This window comes from Pseudocercospora fijiensis (genome assembly GCF_000340215.1).
Source record: "Pseudocercospora fijiensis CIRAD86 unplaced genomic scaffold MYCFIscaffold_7, whole genome shotgun sequence".
NCBI classification, from domain to species: Eukaryota; Fungi; Ascomycota; class Dothideomycetes; order Mycosphaerellales; family Mycosphaerellaceae; genus Pseudocercospora; species Pseudocercospora fijiensis.
This window is the reverse complement of record NW_006921538.1, coordinates 1,755,266-1,780,848: the sequence shown is the minus strand read 5'-3', so window position 1 is coordinate 1,780,848 and position 25,583 is coordinate 1,755,266. Positions and strand designations below refer to the sequence as shown.

Genomic DNA, 25,583 nt, shown 5'->3' with positions numbered 1-25,583 from the left:
CCTTCCGCTCGCCCATGACAGCGCAAGCATCGACTGGTAACATTGAGGAAGGAATGCAAGAGCTGGGCAAGCAAAGGGGTCGGTTCAGTGTGGTCATATCGTGGCGGGTGATGCACGAGGAGTACTGGCCGTCGCTGAACCAGAGTATGTTGCTGCATTCAATGCGTCTGCTGGTGCCGAACTGAAGGGGAAAGTGAACCATGTCTTCGGGCGAAAAGACAACATGATTTAGCATGCATGCATGCGAATACGCCTCACTTGGCCATCATATTGCAACTGCTACCCGCTCACTTGCCATCCTTCACATGAGCCCATTCTCTCCCACGCAGCTTATATAACTTAAGAACTTCCACTTCCAAACAGCACATTCGCCTCTGCTGCCTTTTGCATCAGACAGCTCACAGTAGCGTCGATGAGCCAACTTCCAACTCAGACCAACATCACCAACCATCTCACCCGTGCAAAGCGGATCAAAAGTGAGCCGCCAGCAGACGAGGGTCCAATGGATGATGGGTCTAATCCACATCGCCACTCGCAAACGCACACACAGCGAGACTCCAACAACAGCTCGCCAGCCCGCACCATACTACAACCGGGTCGGGGACAAGTCATTGCAATGAGCCAAGCAGACTCCAAAACCAACCCCAAGAAATCTGAGACCGGCGGTATGGAGCCGCCTGAAGGTCGCAGCCTCAATCCGGGCCCTATGAAGAGCTCAAGCACTGCTGCAACTCCAAGACGTGCGAGGAGAACACGCGACGAGCTCCGTGAACTTGCGAACAGTGGTAACGCCAAAGCGACTGCCGAGCTTGAAGCTCAACTGGAGAAGGGGAGGAACTCGCAGCGGAAAAGAAAAGAGCAAGCCGCAGCGGGGTTACCAAGTGCAGTAGCTTCCAAGGAGAAAGACCGGAAGCGTAGTCAAGACCTCAGTGCCTTGCGCCGCAGCACAGCACAGCTGAAGCAGCAGATCGAAACTGGCGACCAAGGAGCTGTTGCCATGCTGAAGTTGGTGGAAGAGGCATATCTCACCAAATATCCCAAGAGCAAGCTGAGCACAGTCTCCAGCAATGCCAACATGCAAGGACCTTCCGGAAGCCTTCAAAGCGACAAGCCCACCAAGAAGCCGGCTAAACGCAAGGCCGATGAGGACGATGAGGAATACATTGAAGCCAAGAGACGCAAATGGCGTGAGGCCAAGCAGAAACGGCGAGAGAAACTGGTCAACCTACCCGAGCAAGAAAAAGAAGCCGTCCCAGCCACCAACCTGCGTTGGGCCAAAGGACGTACGCTCAGATCCTCACACGACCAGCACGGCCAACCAACTCCGCAAACCGCATCGCCAGCCTCCACCCCAGTCACGACTCCCGATGCCACGACCGAAGGAATCGAGCCAACACCGACCACTGAGCCCGAACCCCCTCAAACCGAGCCCCCGGAACAAATTCCGACCTCAACACCACCAACGCCAACTCCCAACACCATCGACCTCGAAGACCCCGACCTCGAATTCCTAGAAACCCGTGCACTCCCCAAACCCAACCCCAACATCCTCACCTCAATCCACCAACGCCTCGGAGGAACCTTCCATCCCCATCAACATCAGAAGAACGACGACGACGATGATGTCGAGACCACGAAGCTGCGGATCCGACAGAAGGAGATTGAAGAAGAGAAAATCGAGCTTCAACTCAAACTTCGGCGGCTGCAGCGTTCTCAACAGGGTCCTGATGGAAGAAGGGACGAGAGGAGGGTTATTAAGAGTGAGGTGGGGATGGATGAGGGGGGGTTTCAGTAGGAGGGGATGTTGATGTCTGAGGGGGGGGGTGGGGAAAGTGGAGTGTGATACGAACGAGCGGGAGAAGGATTTCTGAGAGGAAAGAAGGTTCAGCATGAGTGAGCAATGCGGCTCGTTCTGGTTGGTCTGAAAAATTCACCATGATCTGGAGCTAGCTCATACCAACCACATCAGCATTCAGCAGAGAGAAGATCCGAAGGACAATAAATGAATGAACACGACATCAATTCCCCAGCTCCCTACCTCACTCACTATCTAATCAACACGAATACTAACAATCCTAACATCCTCGACCGGCTTCTCCTTATAAACCTTCGAATTCTCAATCAAATGCACAACATCCATCCCCTTAACCACACGCCCAAAGATCGTATGCTTATCATCCAACCACGGCGTCCGCTCAGTCGTGATGAAAAATTGGGAAGCATTGGTGCCAGGTCCGGCGTTGGCCATGCTGACAGTGTAAGGTTTGTCGTGACGAAGTTCCGGCGTGAATTCGTCTTCGAATTCCTTGCCCCAGATCGATTCGCCACCGGTTCCATCGCCCAAGGGATCACCGGTCTGGATCATGAATTTCCGGATCACGCGGTGGAAGATGATGCCGTTATAGTAGTTCTTTCGGGAGTGCACGGTGAAGTTCTCGACTGCTTTTGGAGCGTGTTGGGGGAACAGGCGGATCGAGATGTCGCCCATGGTTGTGTGGATGGTTGCGCTAGTGCCCATTCTGGCCTCTCGTTCTTCTTCTTCTTCTTTCTTCTTGGATGCTGCTAAGGTTCGTGGTTTCTCGTTGTGGATGTCGCGATCTGATTTGGAGACGCTGTTGTCGTTGGTGAACATGTAGAATCGAACCTTTGCGCATCCTGTTGTGACGAGCATGGCATCTCGTGCTTCGGCTGCTTCTAGTAGGGGGTTGCTTGACGCTGCCATTTGTGCAGTGACGAGGCCTTTCTTTGCTGGTGCGCCTTGGTATAAGGTCAAATTCAGCGGTCGGAAGGCTTCTTCTCGGCCGTAAAGCTTGACCATGCGATTGGAAAAAGTGTTGATAACTTTAGTTCCGAGTATGCTGCCGTACATGACGAAATGTCCGCTCTCGTCAAAGATGACATTGATGCGATTGCGAATGGCTGGATTTTCCAGCTCCCGCTCCACAGCCATGCGTCTGCCGAACTCAATTGGATCTAAAGGCTCTGTGCTCAATGTTCCAGCTTGCTGCATATCATTGATCGTGGCTAAGCTCTCATCGTACGTTCGATATAGCTTGCCGGAAACAAAGTCGAAGACGCGAACTTTCCGATCTGGAAAAGAGAAAGTTGCGAATTGCTCACCGGAAGGCGACACAGTTATCGAGCATGGAACAGACTTCGACTTCTTGAACTCAAACAGATTCGTGCTGCTCTTCATATCGAAGACATTGGAGGGCTTCTCATACGAGCCTGAAGGTTGCCAATATTCGATCATCCCGCTCTCATCGGCGGATAAGACGCAGTCATATGCAGCATTGTAGGCTAACACGTGGACTGGCTTTCGATGAAGACCTGCGATAGTGTGCATGGGCTTTTGGTTCTCGCCTCGCCCATCGTATATGCTGATGCTGCCATCGGTCTCGCTTGACACTGCAAGTAAAGGATATGAAGAGCCGTGACCGTGAACGAAGCAGATTGCTTTGGGAGGGTTCTCTGGCTCAAGCATGGCCAAGAGGTCAAATGTTGCGACATCGAAGATCTTGATCGTGTTATCTGCGCCCGCAGTCGCATAGCTTCTCCCATCTGTGCTGACTGTGACGCTCTTGAGTTCTCCCTCGTGTGCCTTGTATTCTTTCACGAACTCGATCCCGCCCGTGGTCTTCTTCCAGAACTTGACATACCCATCGACTGAACAGGTAATGAGGAAGTCGGTATGCGGCGTGAATGTGCAATGTACGAGCTGGTCTCGATGCATCAGAGACTTCGAATATCTCGGGGCTAAGGGCAGGGCGGCGACATATTGCTTCTCATATGGCAGCTTTCTGCGCTTCTTCTTGGGAGCTTCGGCGGAGGGCAGAGCTGGTCCAAGGTCATCGTCGCTCGATTCGCTGTCTTCGTCGGGCCTTGGCTTTTGATTGTCGGCTTCAACTTCATCATGCGATCGTTTGGTGCCTTGCGACACCTCCTCAGCTTCGGTCGTCATCTTTTGTGTCGCAAAGCAAAGCAAACCATTGAAAGTCGTTCCGAAGCATCTGAAAGTCTTGGTGAGCGTAATCGTGGCAGGTGCGGCGACTCCCGCAGAGCCGCATCTTCACACTTATCTTCCTTCCAGCCAGCTCAACGTCCGCTGATGCAGTCGATAGGAGAGATGAACGGTTGAGTGGTGTGCAAAGGTGAAAGTCATTCTTTGAAGCGATATCTACACATACTGACAATTCGTAGACATCCGCTGTGATGCGCCTCGATGTCCTGGAAGTACCTTCCTTCTCTGAGCTTGCTGGTATATCGAGAGTCACCTCCGTCCGTCTCCAGCGGAACCTCTTCAGACTTTTTCTGTCACATTCGCACCATTACGCTTCTGCTCCTTCTTGCGAACAGGCGTAGAGGCGATAACGTCCTGCTCATCTGCATCGCTACCCTCTGCAATTTCCCCATTGCCCATGACTTCGAATTTTGCTTCAGCAGTCGCCAGATTCTGCTTCACCGGCGTCTCCCCCAGATCACCTCTCCTAGCCTTCTCGGGCGATGAAACAACGAGACCAGCAGCCTGAGCAGCAAACTTCCGCTCGACCTCATCCTCAATTTCCATCTGTCCCTTGACAGCATTCTCCATCTCCTCCTCAGTAGCCTCGCGTTTGTTTCCAGTGAGTGGATCCCAAATATACCCCTCACGCAACCACATCCATCTCAAACAAGCCCGAAGCTCTTTATCTTCCGGCACAACACGTTTCCATTCAGCTTCGAAGTCCTCTTTCTGCTTGCCGTAGCCATTGTAGTCCTTTGCAAGACCACGCATGACATCTCGACAGAAAATGCGCCAGCTATCTATGGCATACCGACCACAACCCGGAATATGAGCAAGTTCAACGGCACCGGCACAGTCATCTGCATCGCCTTCGATGATTTCGTCTTTTTTGTAGTCCTTGCCATCTCCTTTGTTGGGATAATGAAGAATTCTAAACCTCTTTCCCACCACTGGAGGACATGATGCCCATGCATGGGCGATTTGCTTGATGCGTTTACATCGCTGGTTTTGAAGACCTAGGTGATGAATCATTCCCAGAAGTTCGTGCGAATCGGCTTGAGCAAGTAGATAAGGCTGAGGCCATTTCTGTCGAATTTTCCAGAAGACCGGTACAGCTGAGCGACCAGCAGTCTTGTTGAGGAATGTCACTGCGATGATGAGCCAGAAGGGTTCATTCCAGATCTTCTCTTGGATCAGGCCGAAGGACTTCTCGTTGATTGATGGGGTCGGTGCATAGGACACACCTGCAACGCGCTTCTTCCCGGTAGTGTTGAACTTATCAACTCTGTCGGTAATGAAATGCTCACTAATGGCACCCGTCGTCTTGCGTTTCTTCGTGGGGCCGCGTCGCTTCTGCGATGATGGCATAGGTGAAGTGTCTTCGCCGCGCTCACTTTTGTTAGCCACCTTTGCTGACTTGCGTCGCTTCTCAGGTGCTTCCGAGTCGCTCCCGTCATGGACAGTCTCAAGGCTGTCCTGTGCTTCCGCCGTGACATTGAAACTCTCCGGATCCGTCTCAGGCGGTTCATTCGAACTACCGCTCTTCTCAATTTCAGGCTTTGGTAGACTCTTCGTTGCTGATCGAGTAACTCCCATTCCAAGATCAACGTAGCCAATGCGATCCGGGATGTTCTCGTACGTCTTGTAGCCAATCGCGGTCGATCGTTTCCGGGCCTCTTTAGATGGCAATGATTTTGGTGACGAAAAGTGCTTGCTGGTTCTGCCTGTCATCTGCCGCTTCTTAGCCGATGCTGGCGCAGCAGGTGATGAGGTGCCATTGGCAATAGCTATAGCTTCTTGTATAGCTTCTGGTAGGACAACCTTGGGTGGAGTCGATGGAGTTCGGCCCAGCTCAGTCAACGCCGAAACTGCGCTGGATCTGGTAGGTGGACGGGCCAGAGCATTATCTTCCTCTTCGTCGACCTCGATTTCATCGCCATCGGAATCGTACATTCCGGCATCAGCGGAATCGTGGACGGAAGATTCTGTGACATTGTTGTTGATTTCCACCTCCTGAACTGCTTTCATTTTAACGTCATCGTCATCGCTATCGGATTCGGTTTCGAGATTATCCGAAGATCCTTGAGAGACATTATCGATTTTCTTTTCGGGCAGTGGTGCAGTTGACATATCTGTGCTGAGAGGTCCATCGGTATTCACGCCATTCCAAGACTCATGTTGCTCCATATTGCTGCGATCTCCTGTCAAACTTTGATTACCTCGACGCACGTCCGAGTTTGGCGGTGAAGTTGGCATACCTTGTGGCAACGGACGTGTCGACTGGAACAGGTCTTGCGCGACATTGTCAATATCGTTGTACAGCTCTTGTGTATTCTGTGTATCGCCTTGACCATAGCGATACTTTGAAAGGCCGACAGTGACAATCGCGCTTGGAGGACCTTGTTCTGTGTTCACATGCGCTTTTAAGGCCTCCTTCGACTGGGTACTACCAGCTTCTTGAGCGCTATTCTGGCTTCCACTTCTCTTGATGCCAATGTTAGCGCTTACCGACTCACTGACCGTCATATCATTGATGTCTTCCTCTTCAGCGTCGAGCACGTCGTTCTGGCCGAGCTCGTCGAAATCCGAACGCTGACTTAAATGCTCGGAGTTGTCGGCATTAGCTTGCACATGAGCAGGATCTTCTGACAAATCTGCTTCCCTTCCCGGCTGATTCGATGCTGAGTCCGATCGCCCATCAACATCGTTAAGATGCTCAGACTCGTCTTCGTTTGTTGTCGGTTCTGCATCACTCGAATCGAGCTCTGAACTCTCGTCTTCATGCGCCACATCCGGTATTGCATTGGCCTCAGTCAGCACAATCTGACCATTTTGATCGATCGTGAATTGCTGGTCTGGCAGCAGGATATCGCGATCAGAATGGTCAGCTTCGTCGTTTCCTACCGGCGGCTCTGGTTCTTGTGCCTCGGCGATATCTTTTGGGATCTCTTTGGCGTCTTCCGCGGCCTCTATTTGCTCGCTTTCAGAAGAAATAGCAAGCTCTTTAGCCCAGCTTTCCTGGAAAGATCCACGTGTTGCTAGCTTCTGCTCGAGCTCATTGTCAGTTGTACTGTTGCTCGAGCTCTCAACTTCGCTACTGCTGCTGGACTCGCTGGTCGCATCCGCTGGACGACCTCTGCTGACATTGAAGGAACGACGCAGTCTGGCCTTCGTGGCTTCGATGTTCTCATCGCCACGGTAGAGAGATACGCTGGTGATCCTGGGCTCGACGTATGGCTTGAAAGCATTGACAGGCTTGACTTTTGCTTGAAACACCCGCTGCTGAGGTGGCTCACTCGAAGCTCTTCTTGGTGGCGTGGCTTCTTCAATCCTGACAAATGCGTGGGACGGGCGGTAGAACTTCTCTAATACAGTCCGTCGTTTAGCTGGTAGCTTCCGTAATTGCAGATCATGAATGATTCGCTGTGAATATGCCTGCTGTGTGATAAATGGCCAGTCGAGCCTGTACTGCTGAGCATTCGCTTTGATGTCAAGCAAGTCCAGCACGACATCGGTATTGACAAGTGTCGCATCAACCATACGGCCGCCCATGTGCCATTGCTTTGTGGGAACTCGTGCCGACTGAGTAGTCCCTGCATGCTTGATCGAAATTGGTCGAGGTTCAGGAAGAATTTCAGGTTTGGCCTCGGCTCGAATGGCTTCAAGCTTCTCACGTTGGCGTTTTTCCTTGCGTTTGTTCTTACGCAACGCGTTACTCGGAAGCTGTTGTTCTAGTAGTGGTGCTGAAGTTGGAGCCGCCCTCGCACGTCGGAATTCTCGATCATGCTTTCGCTTGCGCTGACGTGCTGTCAGCCTCCCGTCGACTTTGCCATGCTGCTGTACTGCCTCTGCAACTGGAGCAGCAGTCGCGTCTTTTTGTTTCTTCTGCGCCTTCACACGCTTTCTTGGCCTGTCGCTGTCTTCGAGCTCATTTTGTCGAGCGCGCCGCTTCTTCGACATCTTCTCATTGATGAATGGCGTTGAGAAGCAGTCGCATTGTGCTTAATAGACAAGCATCAGGCAAAACCGTCTGAGGTGCGATCGGGATGGCGTGATCATCTGAGTGAAGGTGTCGCCGTTCGCAGGCCTTTTTGATGCGTCTCGAGACTTCTGTTGTTATCGATGTGACTGTGAGGAAGTAAATCGTTTGGCCAGAGCTCCTCAAAAGTCGAAGTCAAGCAGGCCCCACTCTGGCTTGGCACGCGTCCTGCAGGCTGCAGCGCCGTTGCCATTTCATGCACGCGTTCAAAAAAGGCAAGGCAAGAACGATCTCGAGAAGAAAATTGCTTCTGCTCTTCGGAACACATCCATCATCTTTGTCTTTCGTCGTCTAATATACATATGCTACTGTGGAGGCTATGGCTATACACAAGGCACTATTCCGCCTCATTCCAATAATGCCGACACGCGTCATGTTGCCAACACTGCCTCTGCCTCTTGCTCTGATTATAGAGAGGCGTAAGATCTATTCCAACAAAGAGAATATTTGTCCATCTGCCCTCTCTCCCTCGCTCGTATGTCAGGCGCCTGTAGGCTCCGAGCTCCGAAAACGCCTCCGCTACTGTGTATACATAATGTCGGAATCGAGGTGCACGCGTAAATTCGTAGTATCATGTGAGAAAGGATTATGACTGTTCTCAATGCCCAGTCAGCCTGTGCCTTCATCGGCAATCTAGGCTATTAGGCCTCTTCGGAGAGGATGATGAAGTGCTGTTCCCAGATCCAGCCAAGCTCGTTGGTAGGGTCGTCCTGGTTCTTCGCCAGCCAGAGCTCGCCTTTCTGCGCCACCACATCGAAGACTTCGCCTTGCACGTATTGCAAGTATGGATACCCACCCTCCTTCCTCGTCTTGTGGATGCTGAACTCGAAAAGGCTTGCGCACACAAAGAGCACCTTCATGTCGTCCGGAGCCGCTCTGCTTGGCGAAGGAGGCTTATCCTGTGCTCCGCCAAGCTCTGGCGGCAGCGCCGAATTGAACAGTCCCGAGAAGCGATGCTGCTCAATCTGGTCGGAATTATGTGCTGGTCGTGCGGTGTAGTATTTTGCATCGGAAGTCGGCCTCGTGATTCGCCCGTGCTCATTGCTGTGCTTGGGAAAGTAGCTTTGTGGTGTCATCGAAGGCGTCTCTGCAGTCGCAGGCCTTGTCGCCGAGAACGAAGAGCTCGGTGTTGCCACATTTGAGTTCGACCACGGTCGATTTGCTGACACCGCGGAACCTGGCGTTTGTGCCGCCGGCGCACGCGTCGACAAAGCAGAGTTCGACCGCAGGCGGCTGTCCGATGATAGTGGTGGCGCTTGCATTTCTGACCCGGGAGTGTAGATGCCGCTGTGGCGCCGCGTGTTCGGATTGGTGGATGACTCGCTGGTCACAGAGAGACTGCGCTTCGAGCTATCCATCGTCGTTCTTCGCTTGGCAGAAGAGGCCTCTGAATTCGTCTCAGGGTATGCAATGGTTGGCGACAGGAAATTTGCCGCCTCTATCTTGAGCGTGCCGTTGCATATCGACAGCTGATTGCATCGCTTCTCAATTTCCACAAAGTCGGGATGGAATGCGGGCTCAATTTGCTGCACACTGATCGGGATGTCTGCCGCTTCGAGCACTGGTCTTAGCTTTCTTTCCCATGTGGACTGCCACTTCATTTGGATGTCGATGAAGCAGTGAAGGCAATTCTGTACCAGCTGTGCCGTCAAGCCGTACAACTTGGGCAAGTCGAGCTTGAGCTGATCGTTCAGCGCCGTGTACATCTCGGCAGCCTCCACCGTTTTCTTATCTGGCTTCTGACCTCGTCTCTCCTCAGACTTGCATTTGGCGTAGTCGACGATCTTCTTCTTGCGCTTGTTAATCGCATTCTGCGGACCCTGGTGTAGCTTGATGCATTGGATCATCGGGGCAAGTACACGCTTTTGCACCTCTGCTTTGTGCTCGCCGAAAGCGATGAACGTGAGATCGCGGATGATCTGCCCGTACTTGCGATACTTGACCTCGATCTCAGGCAGGGCGCTTGGAGAGACGTCCGTGAAAAGCTCCAGTGCGGCCGCATAGTTGTTGACGAGTTCCACTGCCCTGTCCGTCCGATGCATGTAGTCCTGCACATCTCGCATACATATCTGCAGTCGAATGAAATGTCCTCCGAACTTATGTGCCAGCTCGTCGAAGTCAGGATCCTGGAATGCTTCAGCAATGCCAACGCGTTCTTTCAGCTTCTCCGTACGACGCCCGAATGCCTTGGCGAGGCCGCTACGTATATCAGACTCCTTTCGCTTTCCTGGGTTGACCATCTGCTCCACCAAGTCGGCACGTTTCTTGGCCTCGTTGATGCGCGTAAGCATCGCGATGGAGTCTTTTGCTGCAGCCTTCAGGTCCAAATAGTCGGGATGATCAGCCGGAGTGACATCAAGCAGTTGTTGTAGCAACATCGGATATTTGGCCACACGTTGCGTCGGCTTGACCAGTAATGAGTCCAAATCCCATGCAGAAGTAATATCGCTCGCATTGGCATGGCACTCATCGAGCCAGCACTTTACCGTTGGCGTGCTCTGAATCGCTGACAGCCTCTGATTGGCAGCTCCATGATTTCTAAGATAGGTCTGATACACTTGCTCCATTCTAGCGAGGTTGACAAGGAAGGTGCGCCCAATCGCCGTGGTTCTGTCCTTGTCGTCATCGACACCATCTGAGAAGGTGCTCGAAGTGTTGTCGCTCTGAGTGGTAGAGAAGGACCCGCGCTTGTTGAGCCAGCGGTTGTGCTTTGTAGGCACATAGACCTGCGCCGCCGCTTTCCTCATTTCATCGTAAAAGTGCAAGGCAAACTTCTCCACCTCGTCGCAATTGCCGAACAGGATCTTCTTGTCGTCAGGCGCCACGAGCTCTGGAGTACAGGTAGCCTTGTAGATGTCCTCGATGATCTTAAGATCCTGGTGGTAAGAACTTTCAGTGTCGAGCAGCTCCTTGATCGTGTGCCGTCGTTTGAGTAGCCGTTTCGTCTCTGGTCCTGGCGAAGCCGACTTCTTGGCCGACCCTGTGACACCAGTATCCATCGAAGCTTGTCTGTTCGATTCGCCGAAGGAAGTCATGGATTGGGATCCTGGCAGACCTGCAGGATTGCGTTGGCTGTCCATCGAAGGCCTGGAGCTGCCAGAAGGACCGAGCTTGTGAAATCTAGGCGACATATCGCTAGAAGCACGCTCGGAATACGCTTTGGCGCCGGCCAAGTCTGGAAGATTGAATGATGCCTTGTTTGCTGAGTCTGGCGGCGGAGCCGGAGGCGCATGTCCTGGCAAAGGAGGTGCAGAAGTAGAGTGTGGCGATTGTACCATGTCCTCTGCTTGATCAAGTCCTGCCCGGTCTGCTGCAGCATGGATGTCATCGATGTTCAACGCACCCGTTGTAGATAACCTCAGACCTGCTTCTGTGAGAGGTGTGTAAGTCGCACTCGGAGGTCCAATGCTTGATCTGGGGGTATAGCCATAATCTTTGGGAGGAGGCGGAGGCCTATCCTCATCTTCCTGCTGCGGCGCAAATGGGTCTTCTCCTCTTTGTTGGCGCTCCCAGGCTTCATCAGCCTTCCTGATCTTTGCCTCGAAGTCTTCCTCGTCCTCTGCCTCAGGTTCTGCATCATTGCCATATACAATCACTGTGCCTGGAACGAATCCGTCGTCCATTGGCGGAGTATCAGGAGTCACCGTTGGCATCTCGTACGTCTGTGGCTGCAACATCTGTTTCTCGGGAATGTGCTGCTCGGGGGGCTGGCTCAGGTCCAGTATGCTATCGAGAAGACTCTGAATCATTATTCCGTTCGAGCCACCATTCGCGCTAATTCGGTGAAGGTCGACCATGCGATGCTGCATTTGTTCAAGCATTTCTGCAGTCACAGTGCCCGTCGACCGATAGTGATCCAATACTCGGGCGATTGTGTCATCGGTCTGTGCGGTCCCCTCGTCCCCTGACGGCGCTGTACCTGAATGATGGTCGGTCGCTCGTAGGGTATCGTCGCGTGACAAGAATCTCCGTGGTGTGGTCACGATATCATCGTCAGGGTAGTCACCTGTATCAGTGGGCGACTCCACGTAACCATTGGCAGCAAACGCGTGCTGGTTGTGCTGCTGCGCGTGATAAACATCGTGCTCAGGTTGGGACAGATGCCGCTGAGATTCCTCAAAATGGTTCCTCCCCACATCCTTGGACCACGGCTCCGGATTGTGAATGTTTGGGTCATCATCGAGCATGATCCGGATTGAGCCTTGGTCTCCTCCCACGCCGTTTCCAAGACCCCACTTATCGCCCAAGTCGCTATGGCTGTCTTCAGCTGACGGACTATCGTCAGCGAATTCGGTGCCAGATCTCGACGCTGAAGATTCGCTGCGTTCTCGCATACGCATGACATTGTCAAGCACACTGGGACTTTGCACCTTCTGCGGGTGTGCATCCTTCGAGATATCAACGTCCAATGGCAATGCCTTCGCGTGGGCGGACGCAGATGTCTTACTTGGAGGCTGGTAGGTTGCGGCAGAGAGCAGCATGGGACTGTCATGCGCCGTAGTCGCAGTGGGCGGGCCGTCTACCGGACTATCGTCCTCAAACATTGTCCTATCTGTCTGGGCGGTGAGAGGTTCGTTATCGGCGTTGGAAGCTTCCAAAACCCCAGCAGTCTTCACGCTTAGGTCATGAGCATCCGTATTTATATGGGGACTTTCCCCAGGTTGCTTTTCTGCACCGGCCGTAGTTGGAGCACTATTCTCAAGCGAGGGCACTCCTGCTCTCGAAGCACTTCTTGTCTGACTGCGCGAAGCACTTCTTGACTGACTTCGTAGGCTATCTTGAGACTGAGTAGACTTTAGAGAGGCAGCGATCTTCCTCTGTATCTCATTCCTACGACCCTCGAAATCAATTTTGCCCAGTTCTGGTATCTTCCTCCTCGATCGTTCCTTTTGCGGATCATATGGTTTGCCCAGCCACTGCTCACTCGGCCGTCTGCCATCACGCGGTGTTTGCGTGTTTGGCTGAAAGCGCTCGGCGGCTCTTGCCCGGCTTGCAGAAGTTGTCGCTGCGCTGACAGGCTGTCGCGGCCGAGATGATCGAAGAGGCGGAGATGTTTTTGGCATAGGCGCAACAATCTTGGCTGAAAGAGTCTGATTTGTTGCGGTGGATATTGGTGCAGGATAGTATCGAGCTCGTGAAGCCGGTCGGGCGTTCTCTTTCCCTGTAGCGGCAGTCAATCTCGTTGGAGATTTGGATAGCTTCCGAGGGTGGCCTGCTGACATGGCCGAAGCGGGTCGTGAAGAGGTGTTGGAGTCATTCGACTGCCGGGAATTACTGATCGGTAATCGCGAAATGGGTTTTCGAGCTATTCGTGAGGCGGAGTCGGGTGGTGTTGGATACAATACTGGCGCTGCTTGCAGACCAAGATTGGGCATGCTCGGCGCCATTACCGGGCGAAATGCATCCATATCGCTGCGACTTCGTTTATGGCTAAGGTTTGGGTTGCAAGATCCAGGTGCTAGAAATGGCGTAGAGATATCTTGGTGAGAGTGTGAGCGGGCACGAAGCGCCACGCTGCCGTCACTGCCTATTCTCGGAGTCTTTTCAAAGGTCGGTAGAGGCCCGTAAATGCCTACTACGGGCACTTCGAAATTACCGTTCCACTTTCCGTCGGCCGTGATCTCTCCAAACAGAGGCGTCGCCTGTCTGCCCGGTGACTTGGTGCGTTTGGGACTGAAGGCTGCGTGAGGTTGGCTGCTTGTCGTCCTTGCCGTGCTAATGGTTGTGCCCGAGGATGAGAAGGAGCTAATCGCTTCGAATGACGTTGATGGGGACTTCTTGGACGACTTGTGTACGTGGTCCGGCCGCTTCTTCTGCAGCCGCGTTCGTTCCTTGCCTCCCTCCACGCTCGATCCGCTGGCGGGTGATTTCGGCGGCGGTGGTGCCCCAGATGTGGCACTGGCGCTGGTACCCTTGTTGGCTGCGGTGTTCGGGCGTCGGTAGCGCTCCCGGGTGGTGTTGACAGAGAGAGTTGGGTGCTCGAAGCGGCTGGCCATGTCTCTGACGGTGCTCCCACCCGGCCGCGAGGGTAGGACTGGATTGGAGCGCGCGCTGCTGAGCGTGTGTGTGCCAGGCAGAGGGCCGGAGGCGGAGCGTAGCTGGGTCCTGGACGGCGGGCGTGAGTAGGAGCGATGCTGGAGGCTGGAGTGAGTTTGGGCGCTGGGCTGAGGTGGAGTATGAGATAGAGTCGTGGTGTTGATCATGTGTACGCGTGGATCCACGTCTGCGCCTGCGCCTGCGCCTGCGCTGGTGCCCTGGTCTCCGAGCGCATGCATACGGTCGGCGGTCGCGGCAGCGCTGGCAGCAGGGCCATCCAAATCGAACCGGTCGCGGTCGGCGTGCGGCTGGTTGGTAGCGGCGGCCATGTGGATGGGCGGTGACGGCGGCGGAGGCTCACAGCGCGCGAGGGGGCAGGGTGTCGGTCATCAGTGCCAGTGTCGCTGCCGCCAGGCTCCATGCATTGCGAGAGAGTCGATTGCAGGTGTGGGAGTCGTTTAGAGTGCACTGGAAGGTTGGATTGGAGTGGCCGGGGTGCGGTGGTGCGGCTGCTGTGGAGGCGGAGGAACGCCAAAAATCTCCGACGACGCGCGACTGCACAATAATGCTGCGCTGCGCTGCGCTGCGCTGCGGAACGGTCGCCGACTCTTTCTCGCCCGCCCAGAGCCAGCAGTGATGAGGTGTCACAATATACCGACTTTATATCCCTGCGCACGGTCATCGCTGGCACTCGCGCTACTATCGTCGTCGTTCCGCGGTACTACCTCGCCATCACAGCAACGCCCTGTCCGCCCTGCACTTCTAGACTTCTCCGGAGACCGATCCGTGAAGGATCTGTCCGGGGATCATGGCCCGCGCCCGCCAGCAACCAGCAGGAGAGCACACGCACACGCACACATCAGCAAAGGGTGTGTGGTTTCTTCGCTGATGAGCTTCGCCTGCGATACTGTATACATCCCCCATCGGAAGCCAGAATGCTCGTCGGCACCACCTGCCGATTCACCCGCCGTGAGCTCGCTACGGAAGAAGGGCCACAAATGCGAAGTCCATCGACATGCCCAATCAAGCTAGAACACATCATCTGCTATCGTGACCGGGTTCTCTTCCGGCAAGGGGGAAGACACGACAGGACAGCAATAGTCTCGCGTGTGCTCCTCAAGGATTCTCTCTCAAGCACGCACGTTGCGACGATGAGATCATCTCCTTCGTACCTTGCAGCAAGTCCAACCCAAGCCAACCCATTCATGTCAGACTAATGTACCACCACGCACAGGATATCCCCGGGTGACGGGTCACGACTATCCGCCCGTACGACGTACGACATTGGTACTGTCGCGATTGCGAAATCATTGGCCGACGAAACGATCCATTTCATCAAAACATTGATGCACGATCATCTATCTCCCTGCCGATCAGGACCTGTCAACGACATGTGTACATCAGCAAGGGAGACACGGTACAACAAAAGTTGAATATCGATCAAAACAATGCTGCACAATGCGACGCTGATTCCGGATTCCCACACCTCACGATCAAGACCTGTCAGCATCATGTGCGCATCAGCAAGGGGAGACATCACGATACTTTTGTTTACTAACATTCGCGCGTGGCTGCAACAACAGAGCTGATAATGGGCCTGAAGAAGATGCGCACTGATCGCTGATGCAAGCCACTCCTCCGTACAAGCTCAGAAATTCCCCACAACTAGCACGATCGCGAACGTACATCGGAGTTGCATTGAGATGTACGAAATACATCTACGGCACTGGTTCGCCTCAAAAGAGAAGTCCATCATCTCATATCTTCAGTTTTTCAGACCACCTTCTTTCCATGGAAAGTAGGAAAGGAGAAACAACCGGGCAATGCAGTGCAATCGATGATCCGACTTACTTTCGCCATAAGGTGACCATCCATACCAATAATTAATTTTCCGCCGCTCTCACACTCGCGATCACGGACTCGCCGACGTTCGTTCTCGACCCTGTTGATGACACGTCCAATTTCATACATGGCTTTCCAGAAGTTTGCAGATCGATCGGCGTGATCGTCGGTGCTGTACTTTCCGTGTGCGTGGTTCTACAATCCGTTTCGAGGAGAGCTCATGGACTGCAGTAATCGGTCAAGGTGTATATCTGGAAGCAACGGAAAGCAGAAGCTTCCGCTGAGCACATCGACTTTGCAATGAGATCCGCCTGCACTGGCATCGAATTCAGGAGTGATCGTGAACGTCCAGACTTCGAGCTCAACCTCAAGATCTTCTCGACACTTGCTCGAACGACAGCTACGGGTGGCCGCTTCGCCGATTCTCTGCGATGCACTGCATCCGCGGCTTTGTCGATGTGCAGAGTAGCAGCAGGCCAGCAAAATACATTTTGGGAATGCGGCTTCTGGATCTGGGACGTTGCTGCCGCCTGGGCGATCCTTAAGGAGGCCGGCGAGGTCATGATGGACGGCCACCCTGGAGATGGATACCCTCCTGTTGGTAATCGTCGCTATCATGCAATTAGACCTGCGCCCGAAGAGCAGCGAGCCTTTGTGGAAGACTTCTGGTGGGTGCTGGGGGACGACAGGTCGACATATGGACCACCGCCCAAGTCGAAGCCCGTCATCTCCACCACAAATACCATGGGCTGGTCCTTGCATCATGACCAGGTCGCCTGAAAGGATGAGCTTCAGTGTTGAAGACCCACTCGTCCAGGCTGATGACATCGGGATCCGAGTAGAGCAGATAGAAATACTTCAAAGTCTCCGCAGTCCAAAAGCTCTCCATATTGTCCATAAGTGGTACGGTAGCATCTGTCACATCCTCCATAGCTGCGTGTGCATAAGCAGTCCTAGTGTGAGAGTGTATAGATCGGAACATTTTCCAGCCAACATCCTGCAGCGAAGTGTCTCCCGTGATGCGATAGAGTACAAAGACACTTTCAATAGCCTCTGGCCGAAGATGGTATTTCCGGTCCCGAATTGAAGACACTCCATATGGCAGCCGTAACTGCTTGATGAGCGTGGGGGCTTTCTTGCCACGATCATGTGTCAAGAAAGCGTCTTTGAGGATCGCTTCGTACCACGTCGGGGTGTCAAATGCACATCCATCTTGGCTCAAGCCTGGACACGGAACAAGGTTGCAGTTTTCAGGCATGACACCAGTCTGAAATTGGCTGTAAGCAAACGTACAGCCATCGGTAACTCGCCGTCCAAGATCGACATGAGTCTCATTCTCGAGCAGCCTGCCTCCTACTGCCAGCATGCCTCCAACAAAGCAGACCAGATGCTGCAGTTCTGGCTGTAGGGTGTAGCTCCCATTCTCCACATGAACAATCCCGGGCAGTAAAATCTTGTGATGCTCCTTGTTGATCATCGGACTGTAGAGCATGTATTGTGTTGCAGTAGACATGGCCCATCGATATATGCGCGCATACTGCTCCGAGCCGCCAAGCAATGCGTACATCTTTGGCAGATACTCGTACATGGAATCCGAGAAAGCGCCCAGAGAGAATGTACCGCCAGTATGAAAGTCGGCTTGCTCTCCGTTTACGCTCAGAGGCCACATACCGGGCAGCTGGCTGAGGCCCTGCTGTTGGTCGAATAGGTTCGTGATACGCGCTACAGCATCATACCACTTGTCGTCATTGGTAATCTGCGAAAGTCGAGTGAACTCCATGCACAAGGATCCGATTTCTGCAAGGATTATATGGTCCGGCGAGACTTGCTTCTCTCCTCTCGCTGCTGCGTGAAAGTCCCACCGCAGAATAGGCATCCTGTTAGGAGTGTCAAACGCAGCATATATCATGTCGGCGAGCTCCAACGCTTTGTCCAGCAGTCGTCTGTCGCCCGAGAGATCGTAGGCTGCAATGAATCCACCCATGTAGCGAATGGTAGTCTCAAAGAGGTTGATGGTCTCCATTGTTGTAGAGGTGAAGTCGATTTGCACGATGGCATTCACAGCCTCCTCGAATTGGGGCTTCATATCCATGATCCAGAGAGTGTCCAAAGAGTCAACGAGAGTGGCAGCCCAACCGCCGTACGTCGTTTTGTTCAATCCCGAAACAGGCGCTAATTCGTCCATCATCCAGGCACGTTGTCTGTAAGCTTCCCAGCTGCGCTGCATAGCGCCTTTGATCTGTGCTCTACGTTGTCTTCGCGTGGCAGAAGTAGTGGCGTTCTCTTTGCCAAAGACATGTTGAACTCTTGGCAATCTCGCCAGCAATGGTTTCGGGAGGGGGTAGTACTGGTGTACAGGATAATGCTCCTTCCTCTGGCTCCATTTGAATACAGTCTGATTGTGGACAGTATTCTGAGACAGTTTGTAGACCTCGCCTGTCGCCGGCTGTTGCCGTAGCCTCGAAGGCAGATGCAGCAAAAACAGAAGCAAAAGAGTGAACGCCACGACATACGTGACCATGCGAGTGGGAGAGAGTAGCATGTTGAGCAAATGGAAGGGCGAGGCGAGGTATGGCCAGCAAGAATGCTTGCTACGCAATAATGAGTCGTGAAATAATCAAGTAGCGTCTCCTGAAAGTTGCACTTCGCCAAGACGCTCGCCTTCAGTCGGCAAACCGATTGGTGCACGAACGCCTCGGGCCTCCGAATACGAGCTCTGCCATATGTGGCAAGAAATGCATAGAGTTCTGGCAAAGTAAGGGTAGCAGGGCCTCGGGGTCGATGTGCAACTGAGAAATGGTAATTGAGAGAGCGCGAGAGGAAAGAAAGGTCTTCACCAGTGCTTCGGGAATCGGGAGGAGCTGTTCTGAGGGAGGTCTTGGCACGATCCATCATTGGACTTGCTCCACTTTGCGCTAAGGAATGTTCATCTTGGCAGTGGATTTGGCTGCACGCTGCGCCGCTAGCACTAGCTCCCGCTGCTAGGGTCAGAGATGGCAACTACGGCGAGGCGAGGCGAGGCAAGGCGAGGCGAGGCGAACCGATGCGTTATCTTCGCTATATCGAAGGTCTCTATATATATATCGATAGTTCTAACAACTAATTATCTTAGTATCTTAACTCTTACGACACTACTTTTATTTAGTACAAAGCCCGCAACACGTCTTAATTTACCGTATAATACCGACAAAGCTAACAAACACAATGCAAAAAACTCTAACGTCTAGCCTTAAGGTATAGCAAGCACTAGGAGAAGTAAGAATAATAACAGACTTTTTATAACTATATAAAAGAGCTTGCCTTGCCTTACTTCTACTACTAATCTCTACGCCTAGTAAGACTTCTATAATCTAAGTTTGTCCCGAAGACGTTACGAAGACATTATACTCTTTATATACCTTATACGCTAAGACCGTTACCGCTAGAAGGTTTTTTGCTATAATAGATTAGGTAGACTGTAGACGGTTAATTTATATAATATTAGGGTAAGGAGAGAGAAGAAGGATTTCATTCTTTTAGAGGGGAGAGGTAAGTGTTATTTTCGAATTTTGAATTTTTTCTTAAATAATAGTCCTGGATTCGGATGTGTCCCAGCTAATTAATATATATATACACACAGCAAGACAGAAACGAACTTCCTGAACAGGAAACAGGCCGTGTGCGATTCGGCTTTTAGACATCTTTTCAAGCATTGATCTACATACAAGACTTGTCACACAGAAGGCACGTAGAAGTCCTCGGACGCATATATAGATGTTCGTGGGGTAATCGGCAGACACATGTCGGAGCTGTGTGATATAATTCGGCCCAGCCTATCCAATGATCTGCCAGGCTTTTAGACTACTGATTCACTCCTTCAGCCGCGGGCGTCCCGTACGACCAACAATTGAGCAGCGATGGGATGACCACGCGTGCGTGGCCGAGCGTCTTTCACTTCATGTCATGTCATTTCGAGTCGGTTAGTGCAAGCTGTATGGTATCATTCAAGGACTCTCAGTTGTGAAGAGGATGGTAGCAGACATGAAATCTGCACGAATCAAGTCACAGTCGATATCGCGACTTGACTATTTGAACTGTACAAGGTCAGCGGCGTATCAACGGAGTGTGTAATGAAGATGAAAATGAGAAGGCACGATCAAGTCTGCTCAAATGTCAATGCTGTCGTCGTCGCCGCGCTTTCACGCGCAAATATATTTACTTGTTATGCGTCTTTCCAACAATACAAGTTGGCAATGACTATTACAGTTATGCTCATCCGTATCTCGTGACCCATCAAGTCTTGAATGCGTGCTAACAATCAACAGGCGTAATGCAATCATCGAAAACCACCTTCATCCTTCTCTTGTCAAAGCGAAACATCCTCTCTTCACAGAGCCAGACCGAAGACTGCCAACAGTCCAGTCACAAAGATGCCAGTGCCGTAGTTCTGGGCAGCGTGCATGGCAACAGCAGCGCTAGATCCAGTGGCCGACGAAGCGGCACCGGAGGAAGAGGCAGTTGCGGTGGCGGTGGTGGCGGGTTTGGAGGTCCCGCTTGATGATGCAGTGGCGCTGGAGGATGCGGAGGTCGAGCTCGCAGTAGCGGCCTTCACAGTCTGTTTACCGCAGGTGACTGACTGGCAACCAGTAATGGCGTCTAGGTCGTTCGGATTGCTATCCACGCAGTTGGCTTTCCACTGCTCGCAGACGTAGAAGGGCAGAGTGGATTGGTAGTCAGAGATGTTGGGCTTGTTGCCATTGGAGCAAGTGCAGACGTAAGTCAATTGGTTCTGTGAAAAGTGGTCAGCATGATAATTCAACAGGTATGGCGTGGAATGTGGAGACTTACTGGATCGCACGTGTTGGGGCTGGCAGTACCGCCGCAGAGGATGGGGCAGTTGTAAGTCTGCGCTCGACACCACGTCTGTCGCAGCGAATCGGCGACCTGGCTGGGGTTGATGGTGAGAGGGCCGGAAGTCGAGTAGTTCTGAGCGCTGACGGCGGCAGAGAGAGCCGTCACGGCGAGGAGAAGGGCGGAGGAGAACATGGTGATGGGGCGTGGATGTGGTGGATGTGGTTGGCAAGATGGATCTGCAGCGTGTGAAGGGCGTCAGCAAACATGGACATGGCATGGCGTGAAAGTCAGGCCAACGTGGGGCGAGGCACGCACTGTTTGTGGAAGTGCTCTGAGCGTGCGTGCTAAGCAATAGATGCTAATCAAGCTGGACGTGTTCGCTGGAGATGCTGTGCAGCTCGTGGATGAGGTTGCGAGCAGGACGAGGGAGGATGGGATGGCGGTTGGAGGTGGCAGGCGACGCCTGCCAGCTTTATCTGCGCGGCAACGAGATGGCATGGCATGGCATGGCATGGCAGAAAGTGCGATGTCCGTGCTTCGGTGCAAGCTTCCAAGCCAACGCTGCTTTATTGGCGCCGGGCGACGGCAGGATCCTGACAGAACTCTACATTTTTGATTGCGCCTATACACATGTACTGCACCACCTCGGTCCTACTGCTGCCTGTTGTGGGCGAGCGATGATTTTGTCGCGACTACTCCTTCCCGGCAATGGCTCACACTGTCGTTGTCAATGTGCGAGCCGACGCGGGGCGGCTCTGTGCTGCAGATCTGGTGTCCGCGGCGTGAGAGGTGTAGGAAAGCCAAACTGCATCGGGGTGCGCTACCTGCGTCAGTACGTGCAAGTGCAACCACCTGATTGGCCCAAGGTCTCACGGCAACCACAACCACCTCACTTTTGAATGGAAAGTGGAAAGCAGGAACTCGACCATCGGCAGTGAGGCAGGCAGGCACAAATTGCTGGAGCTACGCTAGTCCTATCGCCATCGGATATGATATGCCCACGAGCTCAGAGCCGCATCTGCAGGTCTGCATTGCTGCGAGTGCGATTCCTGGTCGTCGCCATGGTTCCTGCGTCGGTCACGCTCTGTGTTCGCCGGCAGTCGGCGACCCGGCCCGGCCAACATGCATGCTGCGGCATTGCTGCCGAGTTGATGAGAGGCCATAGCGCCGCCATTATCATGTGTTTGCTTTGCAGTCTTGCCGACACGCATGCAGGGAAGGGCAGCAATCACATGCTGACTGCCTGATAGACGTCGAGAAGTGAAGTCAGGCAAGGCTTGTACTAAGCTCATCGTCGCTCCTTCCAACTGGCGACGCTGGTGACCGGCCCCACATCGCTCGACCACCTGTCCATGCCCGTATCCATTTCCTTTTGCCACCCCTGCCACCGACAAAACATCGTGGAAGCATTCAACAATCAACATGACTCGGAAATGTGTCCTCGCGACCACACAGCTGAATCAATGGGTGCTCGACTATGACGGCAACCGAGATCGCATCATTGAAGCTATCAAAATCGCCAAGAGGAAAGGCGCGAGGCTGATCCTGACACCCGAGCTCTGCATTCCTGGCTATGGTCTCCTCGACCATTTTCTCGAAAAAGATGTCTACTCGCATTCTTGGGACGTGACATGCGAAATCATCTCCCACCCACACTGCCAAGACATCATCATCGATCTCGGGCTGCCCATTTCGCATCGAGGATCAACGTACAATGCGCGGGTCATCGCACTCAATGGCAAAGTCCTTGCCATCAGACCGAAGCTGGACCTCTGCAACGATGGCAATTTCCGGGAGATGCGATATTTCACAGCCTGGCCGAGAGGTCGAGTCGAGGACTATCGCTTGCCAGAAAGCATTACGCGACTCCAAAATCAGAAGACAGCACGCATAGGCGAGATCCTGTTCGAGACGTTGGACGCCTCTTTCGCTTCGGAAACATGCGAGGAGTTGTGGACCCCGAACTCGCCTCACTCAAAATACTCCCTCGCAGGCATCGACATCGTGCTGAACTCCAGCGGCAGCCATCACGAGCTTCGTAAGCTTGACACACGTATCAACCTGATGCTGGAAGCCACGGCGAAGACTGGTGGAGTCTATATGTATTCGAACCAGCGAGGCTGTGACGGCGATCGCCTCTACTATGATGGTTGTGCGATGATCATGAATTCGGGCAACATCTTGGCACAAGGTTCGCAATTTTCTCTGCAGGATGTAGAGGTTCAAGCGGCTGTCGTCGATCTCGACGAAATTTGGCCATTCAGGACCTCACGAAGCCGAGGTGTGCAAGCACAGGCTGACGACGTGCACCGCCTGGAGAGAATAGCAGTGGATTTTCAACTCTGCAGCCACTCATCCACTCTGCGAGTTAAGAGAACTTCAATAGTACAGCCTCGCTATCATCTGCCGGAAGAAGAGATTGCACTAGGCCCTGCCTGCTGGATCTGGGATTATCTGCGTCGCTCAAACCAGGCCGGCTATCTCATTCCGCTCAGCGGCGGCATTGACAGCTGTGCCACTGCAACGATTGTCTTTAGCATGTGCCGCATGGTTGTCGCGGAAATCAAGAACGGCAACCAAGAGGTCATCAAAGACGCAACGCGCTTATGCAACGGCAAAGACGTGAAGAGTTTGACTGCTCAGCAATTCTGCAACCAGATCTTCGTCACCACCTTCATGGGCATGAAACAGCAGTCTTCGAAGGAGACTCGTACAAGAGCCAGGGAACTTGCTCAGGCAATTGGCGCTCACCATATTGACACCAATATTGACGATATGGTGGCTTCATTGCACGGCACAGTCACAGGTGTCCTAGGGAAGGAGCCGCACTTCAAGGTGAGTTGTCCAGCATGTCCGCATCGACTCCGTCTTGCAACATGAGCCATGCAGACCGCGTCGCACCTCGCAAGTCCACATTCGTCCCTCGTGGCGGAGTGGCTAGAATGGAGCACTTACTGACCTATGTCCCGCAGGTGCACGGCGGCAGCCAAACCGAAAACCTCGCCCTGCAGAACTTCCAGTCAAGGTCCCGAATGGTGCTAGCATACGCACTCGCTCAACTAAACCCATGGTCACGAGGCAAGCCCGGCTCACTACTTGTCCTCGGCTCCGCCAACGTCGACGAGTGTCTTCGCGGCTACCTCACAAAATACGACTGCAGCTCCGCCGACATCAACCCCATCGGCGGAATTTCCAAAACCGACCTCAAACGCTTCATCAAATGGGCCGAACACAGTTTCCAGCTTCCCATCCTCCAAGAATTCCTGGACGCAGTCCCCACCGCAGAACTCGAACCCATTACCGAAACCTATGTCCAATCCGACGAAGCAGATATGGGTTTCACATACGACGAGCTCTCCATCCTCGGTCGTCTACGTAAGACCTTCAAATTGGGCTATGTGGGCATGTTTGAGCGTCTCGTTGAAGAGTGGAGTGAGAGGAAACCTAGGGAGGTGTACGAGAAAGTCAGAAACTTCATGTTCTACTATGCCATCAATCGACACAAGATGACCACGATGACTCCCGGACTCTACCTAGAGTCCTACACCCCAGACGACAACCGCTTTGATTTGCGGCCCTTCCTATACCCGAGATTCAATTTCGAGCACCGCAAGATCGAAAACTTGTTGAGGAAAATGGAGGAGGGCGATGCGGGTCAGGAGTGAAAAAGAAAATTGTGGTCGACCAAATGGAATTAGAAAGGTTTGCAAGGCTTATTAGAACCTTCCGTCTCTCAGATGCAAAATTTTGACCGAGTGCTCTCATAGAAACGAAACCTCAACTCCTCCTAGAGATAGATCACTTGGCAGGAAACAAACCAACTTCTTATGTGAACGAACATATAAGCAACTCTGAACACCCTTCCAATTCTTTTTTTTTTCTTCCCGGCCGGACACGACTCTCATCACAGAGTCGAGATTGCTACTTACGCGGGAATTCTGTTAAAAAAAAAGAAGAAAAAAAGCAAAACTTATCTTCCGCAATGCCTTCCATGTTCCTTCGTGTGGTGGATAGGAGGAAGAGAGAGAGAGAGAGAGAGAGAGAGAGAGAGAGAGAGAGAGAGAGAGAGAGAGAGAGAGAGAGAGAGAGCCTAGAGATAGGTATATCTTCAATTCGACGTGTTATATAAGTCTGAATTTTGACGCTGTTGGATGTTTTGCAGTGCTATGATGGTGAATTTGACGACAGCTTCGAGGTCAACGGCCTTGATGCCCTGGATTGAAACCCATCGTTTCCGATTCGAATTGATCCTCGTATCGTACGGCGAAAGGTTCAATGTCAAGATTCGTACAGGAGCGACTGTTGTGATCTTTATGCAATAACATGGTCCGCCTTGACCTCATTTGGTATGCTTTGTTCTGCCCGCTAGCTAGCATGAACACCTTGTTCCCAAGTTAGGAGGAAAGTGCTCTTAAGGCAATTTTTTTTGGAAAAAAAAACCATAGGAGATGATCTCCGTAGGAGGCGTAATCGCTGCCATGTAACATCTCACAACCTTCATGACATTGCCATTGTATCATATATCTCATCCGTTCCTCTAAACGTCCTACCCTTCCCATCACCCATAATCTATCCCTCCCCTCATCCTCCTCCTCCCTCCCATCATCACCCTCATCCCACGCCTACTAATCACTTCCCACTATCCCCCTTAAACGTACTAAACACCCCACCATCAAATCAGCACAGGTCACTCTCCTCTCTCACACACCCATCATCCCACGTATGCATACATACCTATTAAAAAACTTCGCCACCATCCCCCCAGCCGGCTTCGCACTCATATCCTTTAAACTCTCTCGTCGCGCTTGCGAAGCCGGTCCATCATTTCTT

At 52.8% G+C, this 25,583-nt stretch overlaps 8 protein-coding genes across 8 annotated transcripts; 3 read left to right on the top strand and 5 right to left on the bottom strand.

Annotated features, from left to right (window-relative positions):
* Positions 1 to 412: 412 nt before the first annotated feature.
* MYCFIDRAFT_208506 (uncharacterized protein) lies at positions 413 to 3,115 on the top strand (the record flags this gene model as incomplete). Its single annotated transcript, XM_007931019.1, has 4 exons — positions 413 to 1,785; positions 1,817 to 1,837; positions 1,883 to 1,919; positions 1,951 to 3,115. The coding sequence occupies 4 exons, from the start codon at positions 413 to 415 to the stop codon at positions 2,008 to 2,010; spliced, it is 1,491 nt and encodes a 496-aa protein (XP_007929210.1). The 3' UTR covers positions 2,011 to 3,115.
* Positions 1,894 to 3,961, bottom strand: MYCFIDRAFT_166558 (uncharacterized protein; the record flags this gene model as incomplete). The annotated part of the gene is made up of 1 exon (XM_007931018.1): positions 1,894 to 3,961. The coding sequence occupies one exon, from the start codon at positions 3,959 to 3,961 to the stop codon at positions 2,051 to 2,053; it is 1,911 nt and encodes a 636-aa protein (XP_007929209.1). The 3' UTR covers positions 1,894 to 2,050.
* Positions 3,962 to 4,146: 185 nt separating this feature from the next.
* MYCFIDRAFT_155978 (uncharacterized protein) lies at positions 4,147 to 5,371 on the bottom strand (the record flags this gene model as incomplete). Its single annotated transcript, XM_007931017.1, has 1 exon — positions 4,147 to 5,371. One exon carries the CDS (start codon positions 5,369 to 5,371, stop codon positions 4,301 to 4,303), a length of 1,071 nt encoding a protein of 356 aa, XP_007929208.1. The 3' UTR covers positions 4,147 to 4,300.
* A 2,926-nt stretch (positions 5,372 to 8,297) lies between these two features.
* On the bottom strand, positions 8,298 to 14,407 carry MYCFIDRAFT_216130 (uncharacterized protein; the record flags this gene model as incomplete). The annotated part of the gene is made up of 1 exon (XM_007931016.1): positions 8,298 to 14,407. One exon carries the CDS (start codon positions 14,405 to 14,407, stop codon positions 8,684 to 8,686), a length of 5,724 nt encoding a protein of 1,907 aa, XP_007929207.1. The 3' UTR covers positions 8,298 to 8,683.
* Positions 14,406 to 15,702, top strand: MYCFIDRAFT_177142 (uncharacterized protein; the record flags this gene model as incomplete). Its single annotated transcript, XM_007931015.1, has 9 exons — positions 14,406 to 14,418; positions 14,450 to 14,525; positions 14,554 to 14,564; positions 14,599 to 15,047; positions 15,085 to 15,128; positions 15,169 to 15,285; positions 15,313 to 15,460; positions 15,487 to 15,627; positions 15,664 to 15,702. 9 exons carry the CDS (start codon positions 14,406 to 14,408, stop codon positions 15,700 to 15,702), a joined length of 1,038 nt encoding a protein of 345 aa, XP_007929206.1.
* A 14-nt stretch (positions 15,703 to 15,716) lies between these two features.
* Positions 15,717 to 18,441, bottom strand: MYCFIDRAFT_155976 (glycoside hydrolase family 47 protein; the record flags this gene model as incomplete). Its single annotated transcript, XM_007931014.1, has 1 exon — positions 15,717 to 18,441. One exon carries the CDS (start codon positions 18,439 to 18,441, stop codon positions 16,645 to 16,647), a length of 1,797 nt encoding a protein of 598 aa, XP_007929205.1. The 3' UTR covers positions 15,717 to 16,644.
* Positions 18,442 to 20,063: 1,622 nt separating this feature from the next.
* MYCFIDRAFT_86794 (uncharacterized protein) lies at positions 20,064 to 21,185 on the bottom strand. The gene is made up of 3 exons (XM_007931013.1): positions 21,069 to 21,185; positions 20,748 to 20,989; positions 20,064 to 20,688 (listed from the first exon to the last, which is right to left on the bottom strand). The coding sequence occupies exons 2-3, from the start codon at positions 20,943 to 20,945 to the stop codon at positions 20,287 to 20,289; spliced, it is 600 nt and encodes a 199-aa protein (XP_007929204.1). The 5' UTR covers positions 20,946 to 20,989; positions 21,069 to 21,185; the 3' UTR covers positions 20,064 to 20,286.
* A 990-nt stretch (positions 21,186 to 22,175) lies between these two features.
* On the top strand, positions 22,176 to 24,589 carry MYCFIDRAFT_56644 (uncharacterized protein; the record flags this gene model as incomplete). Its single annotated transcript, XM_007930666.1, has 2 exons — positions 22,176 to 23,588; positions 23,726 to 24,589. The coding sequence occupies 2 exons, from the start codon at positions 22,176 to 22,178 to the stop codon at positions 24,416 to 24,418; spliced, it is 2,106 nt and encodes a 701-aa protein (XP_007928857.1). The 3' UTR covers positions 24,419 to 24,589.
* Between the last annotated feature and the right edge of the window lie 994 nt (positions 24,590 to 25,583).

Bases quoted from the DNA above. Each gene is read 5' to 3' on its own strand.
- MYCFIDRAFT_86794 (XM_007931013.1), bottom strand. From the start codon at position 20,945: ATGTTCTCCTCCGCCCTTCTCCTCGCCGTGACGGCTCTCTCTGCCGCC. The intron at 20,689-20,747 runs GTAAGTCTCCAC...CACTTTTCACAG, and splicing joins GCCCCAACACGTGCGATCCA to AACCAATTGACTTACGTCTG.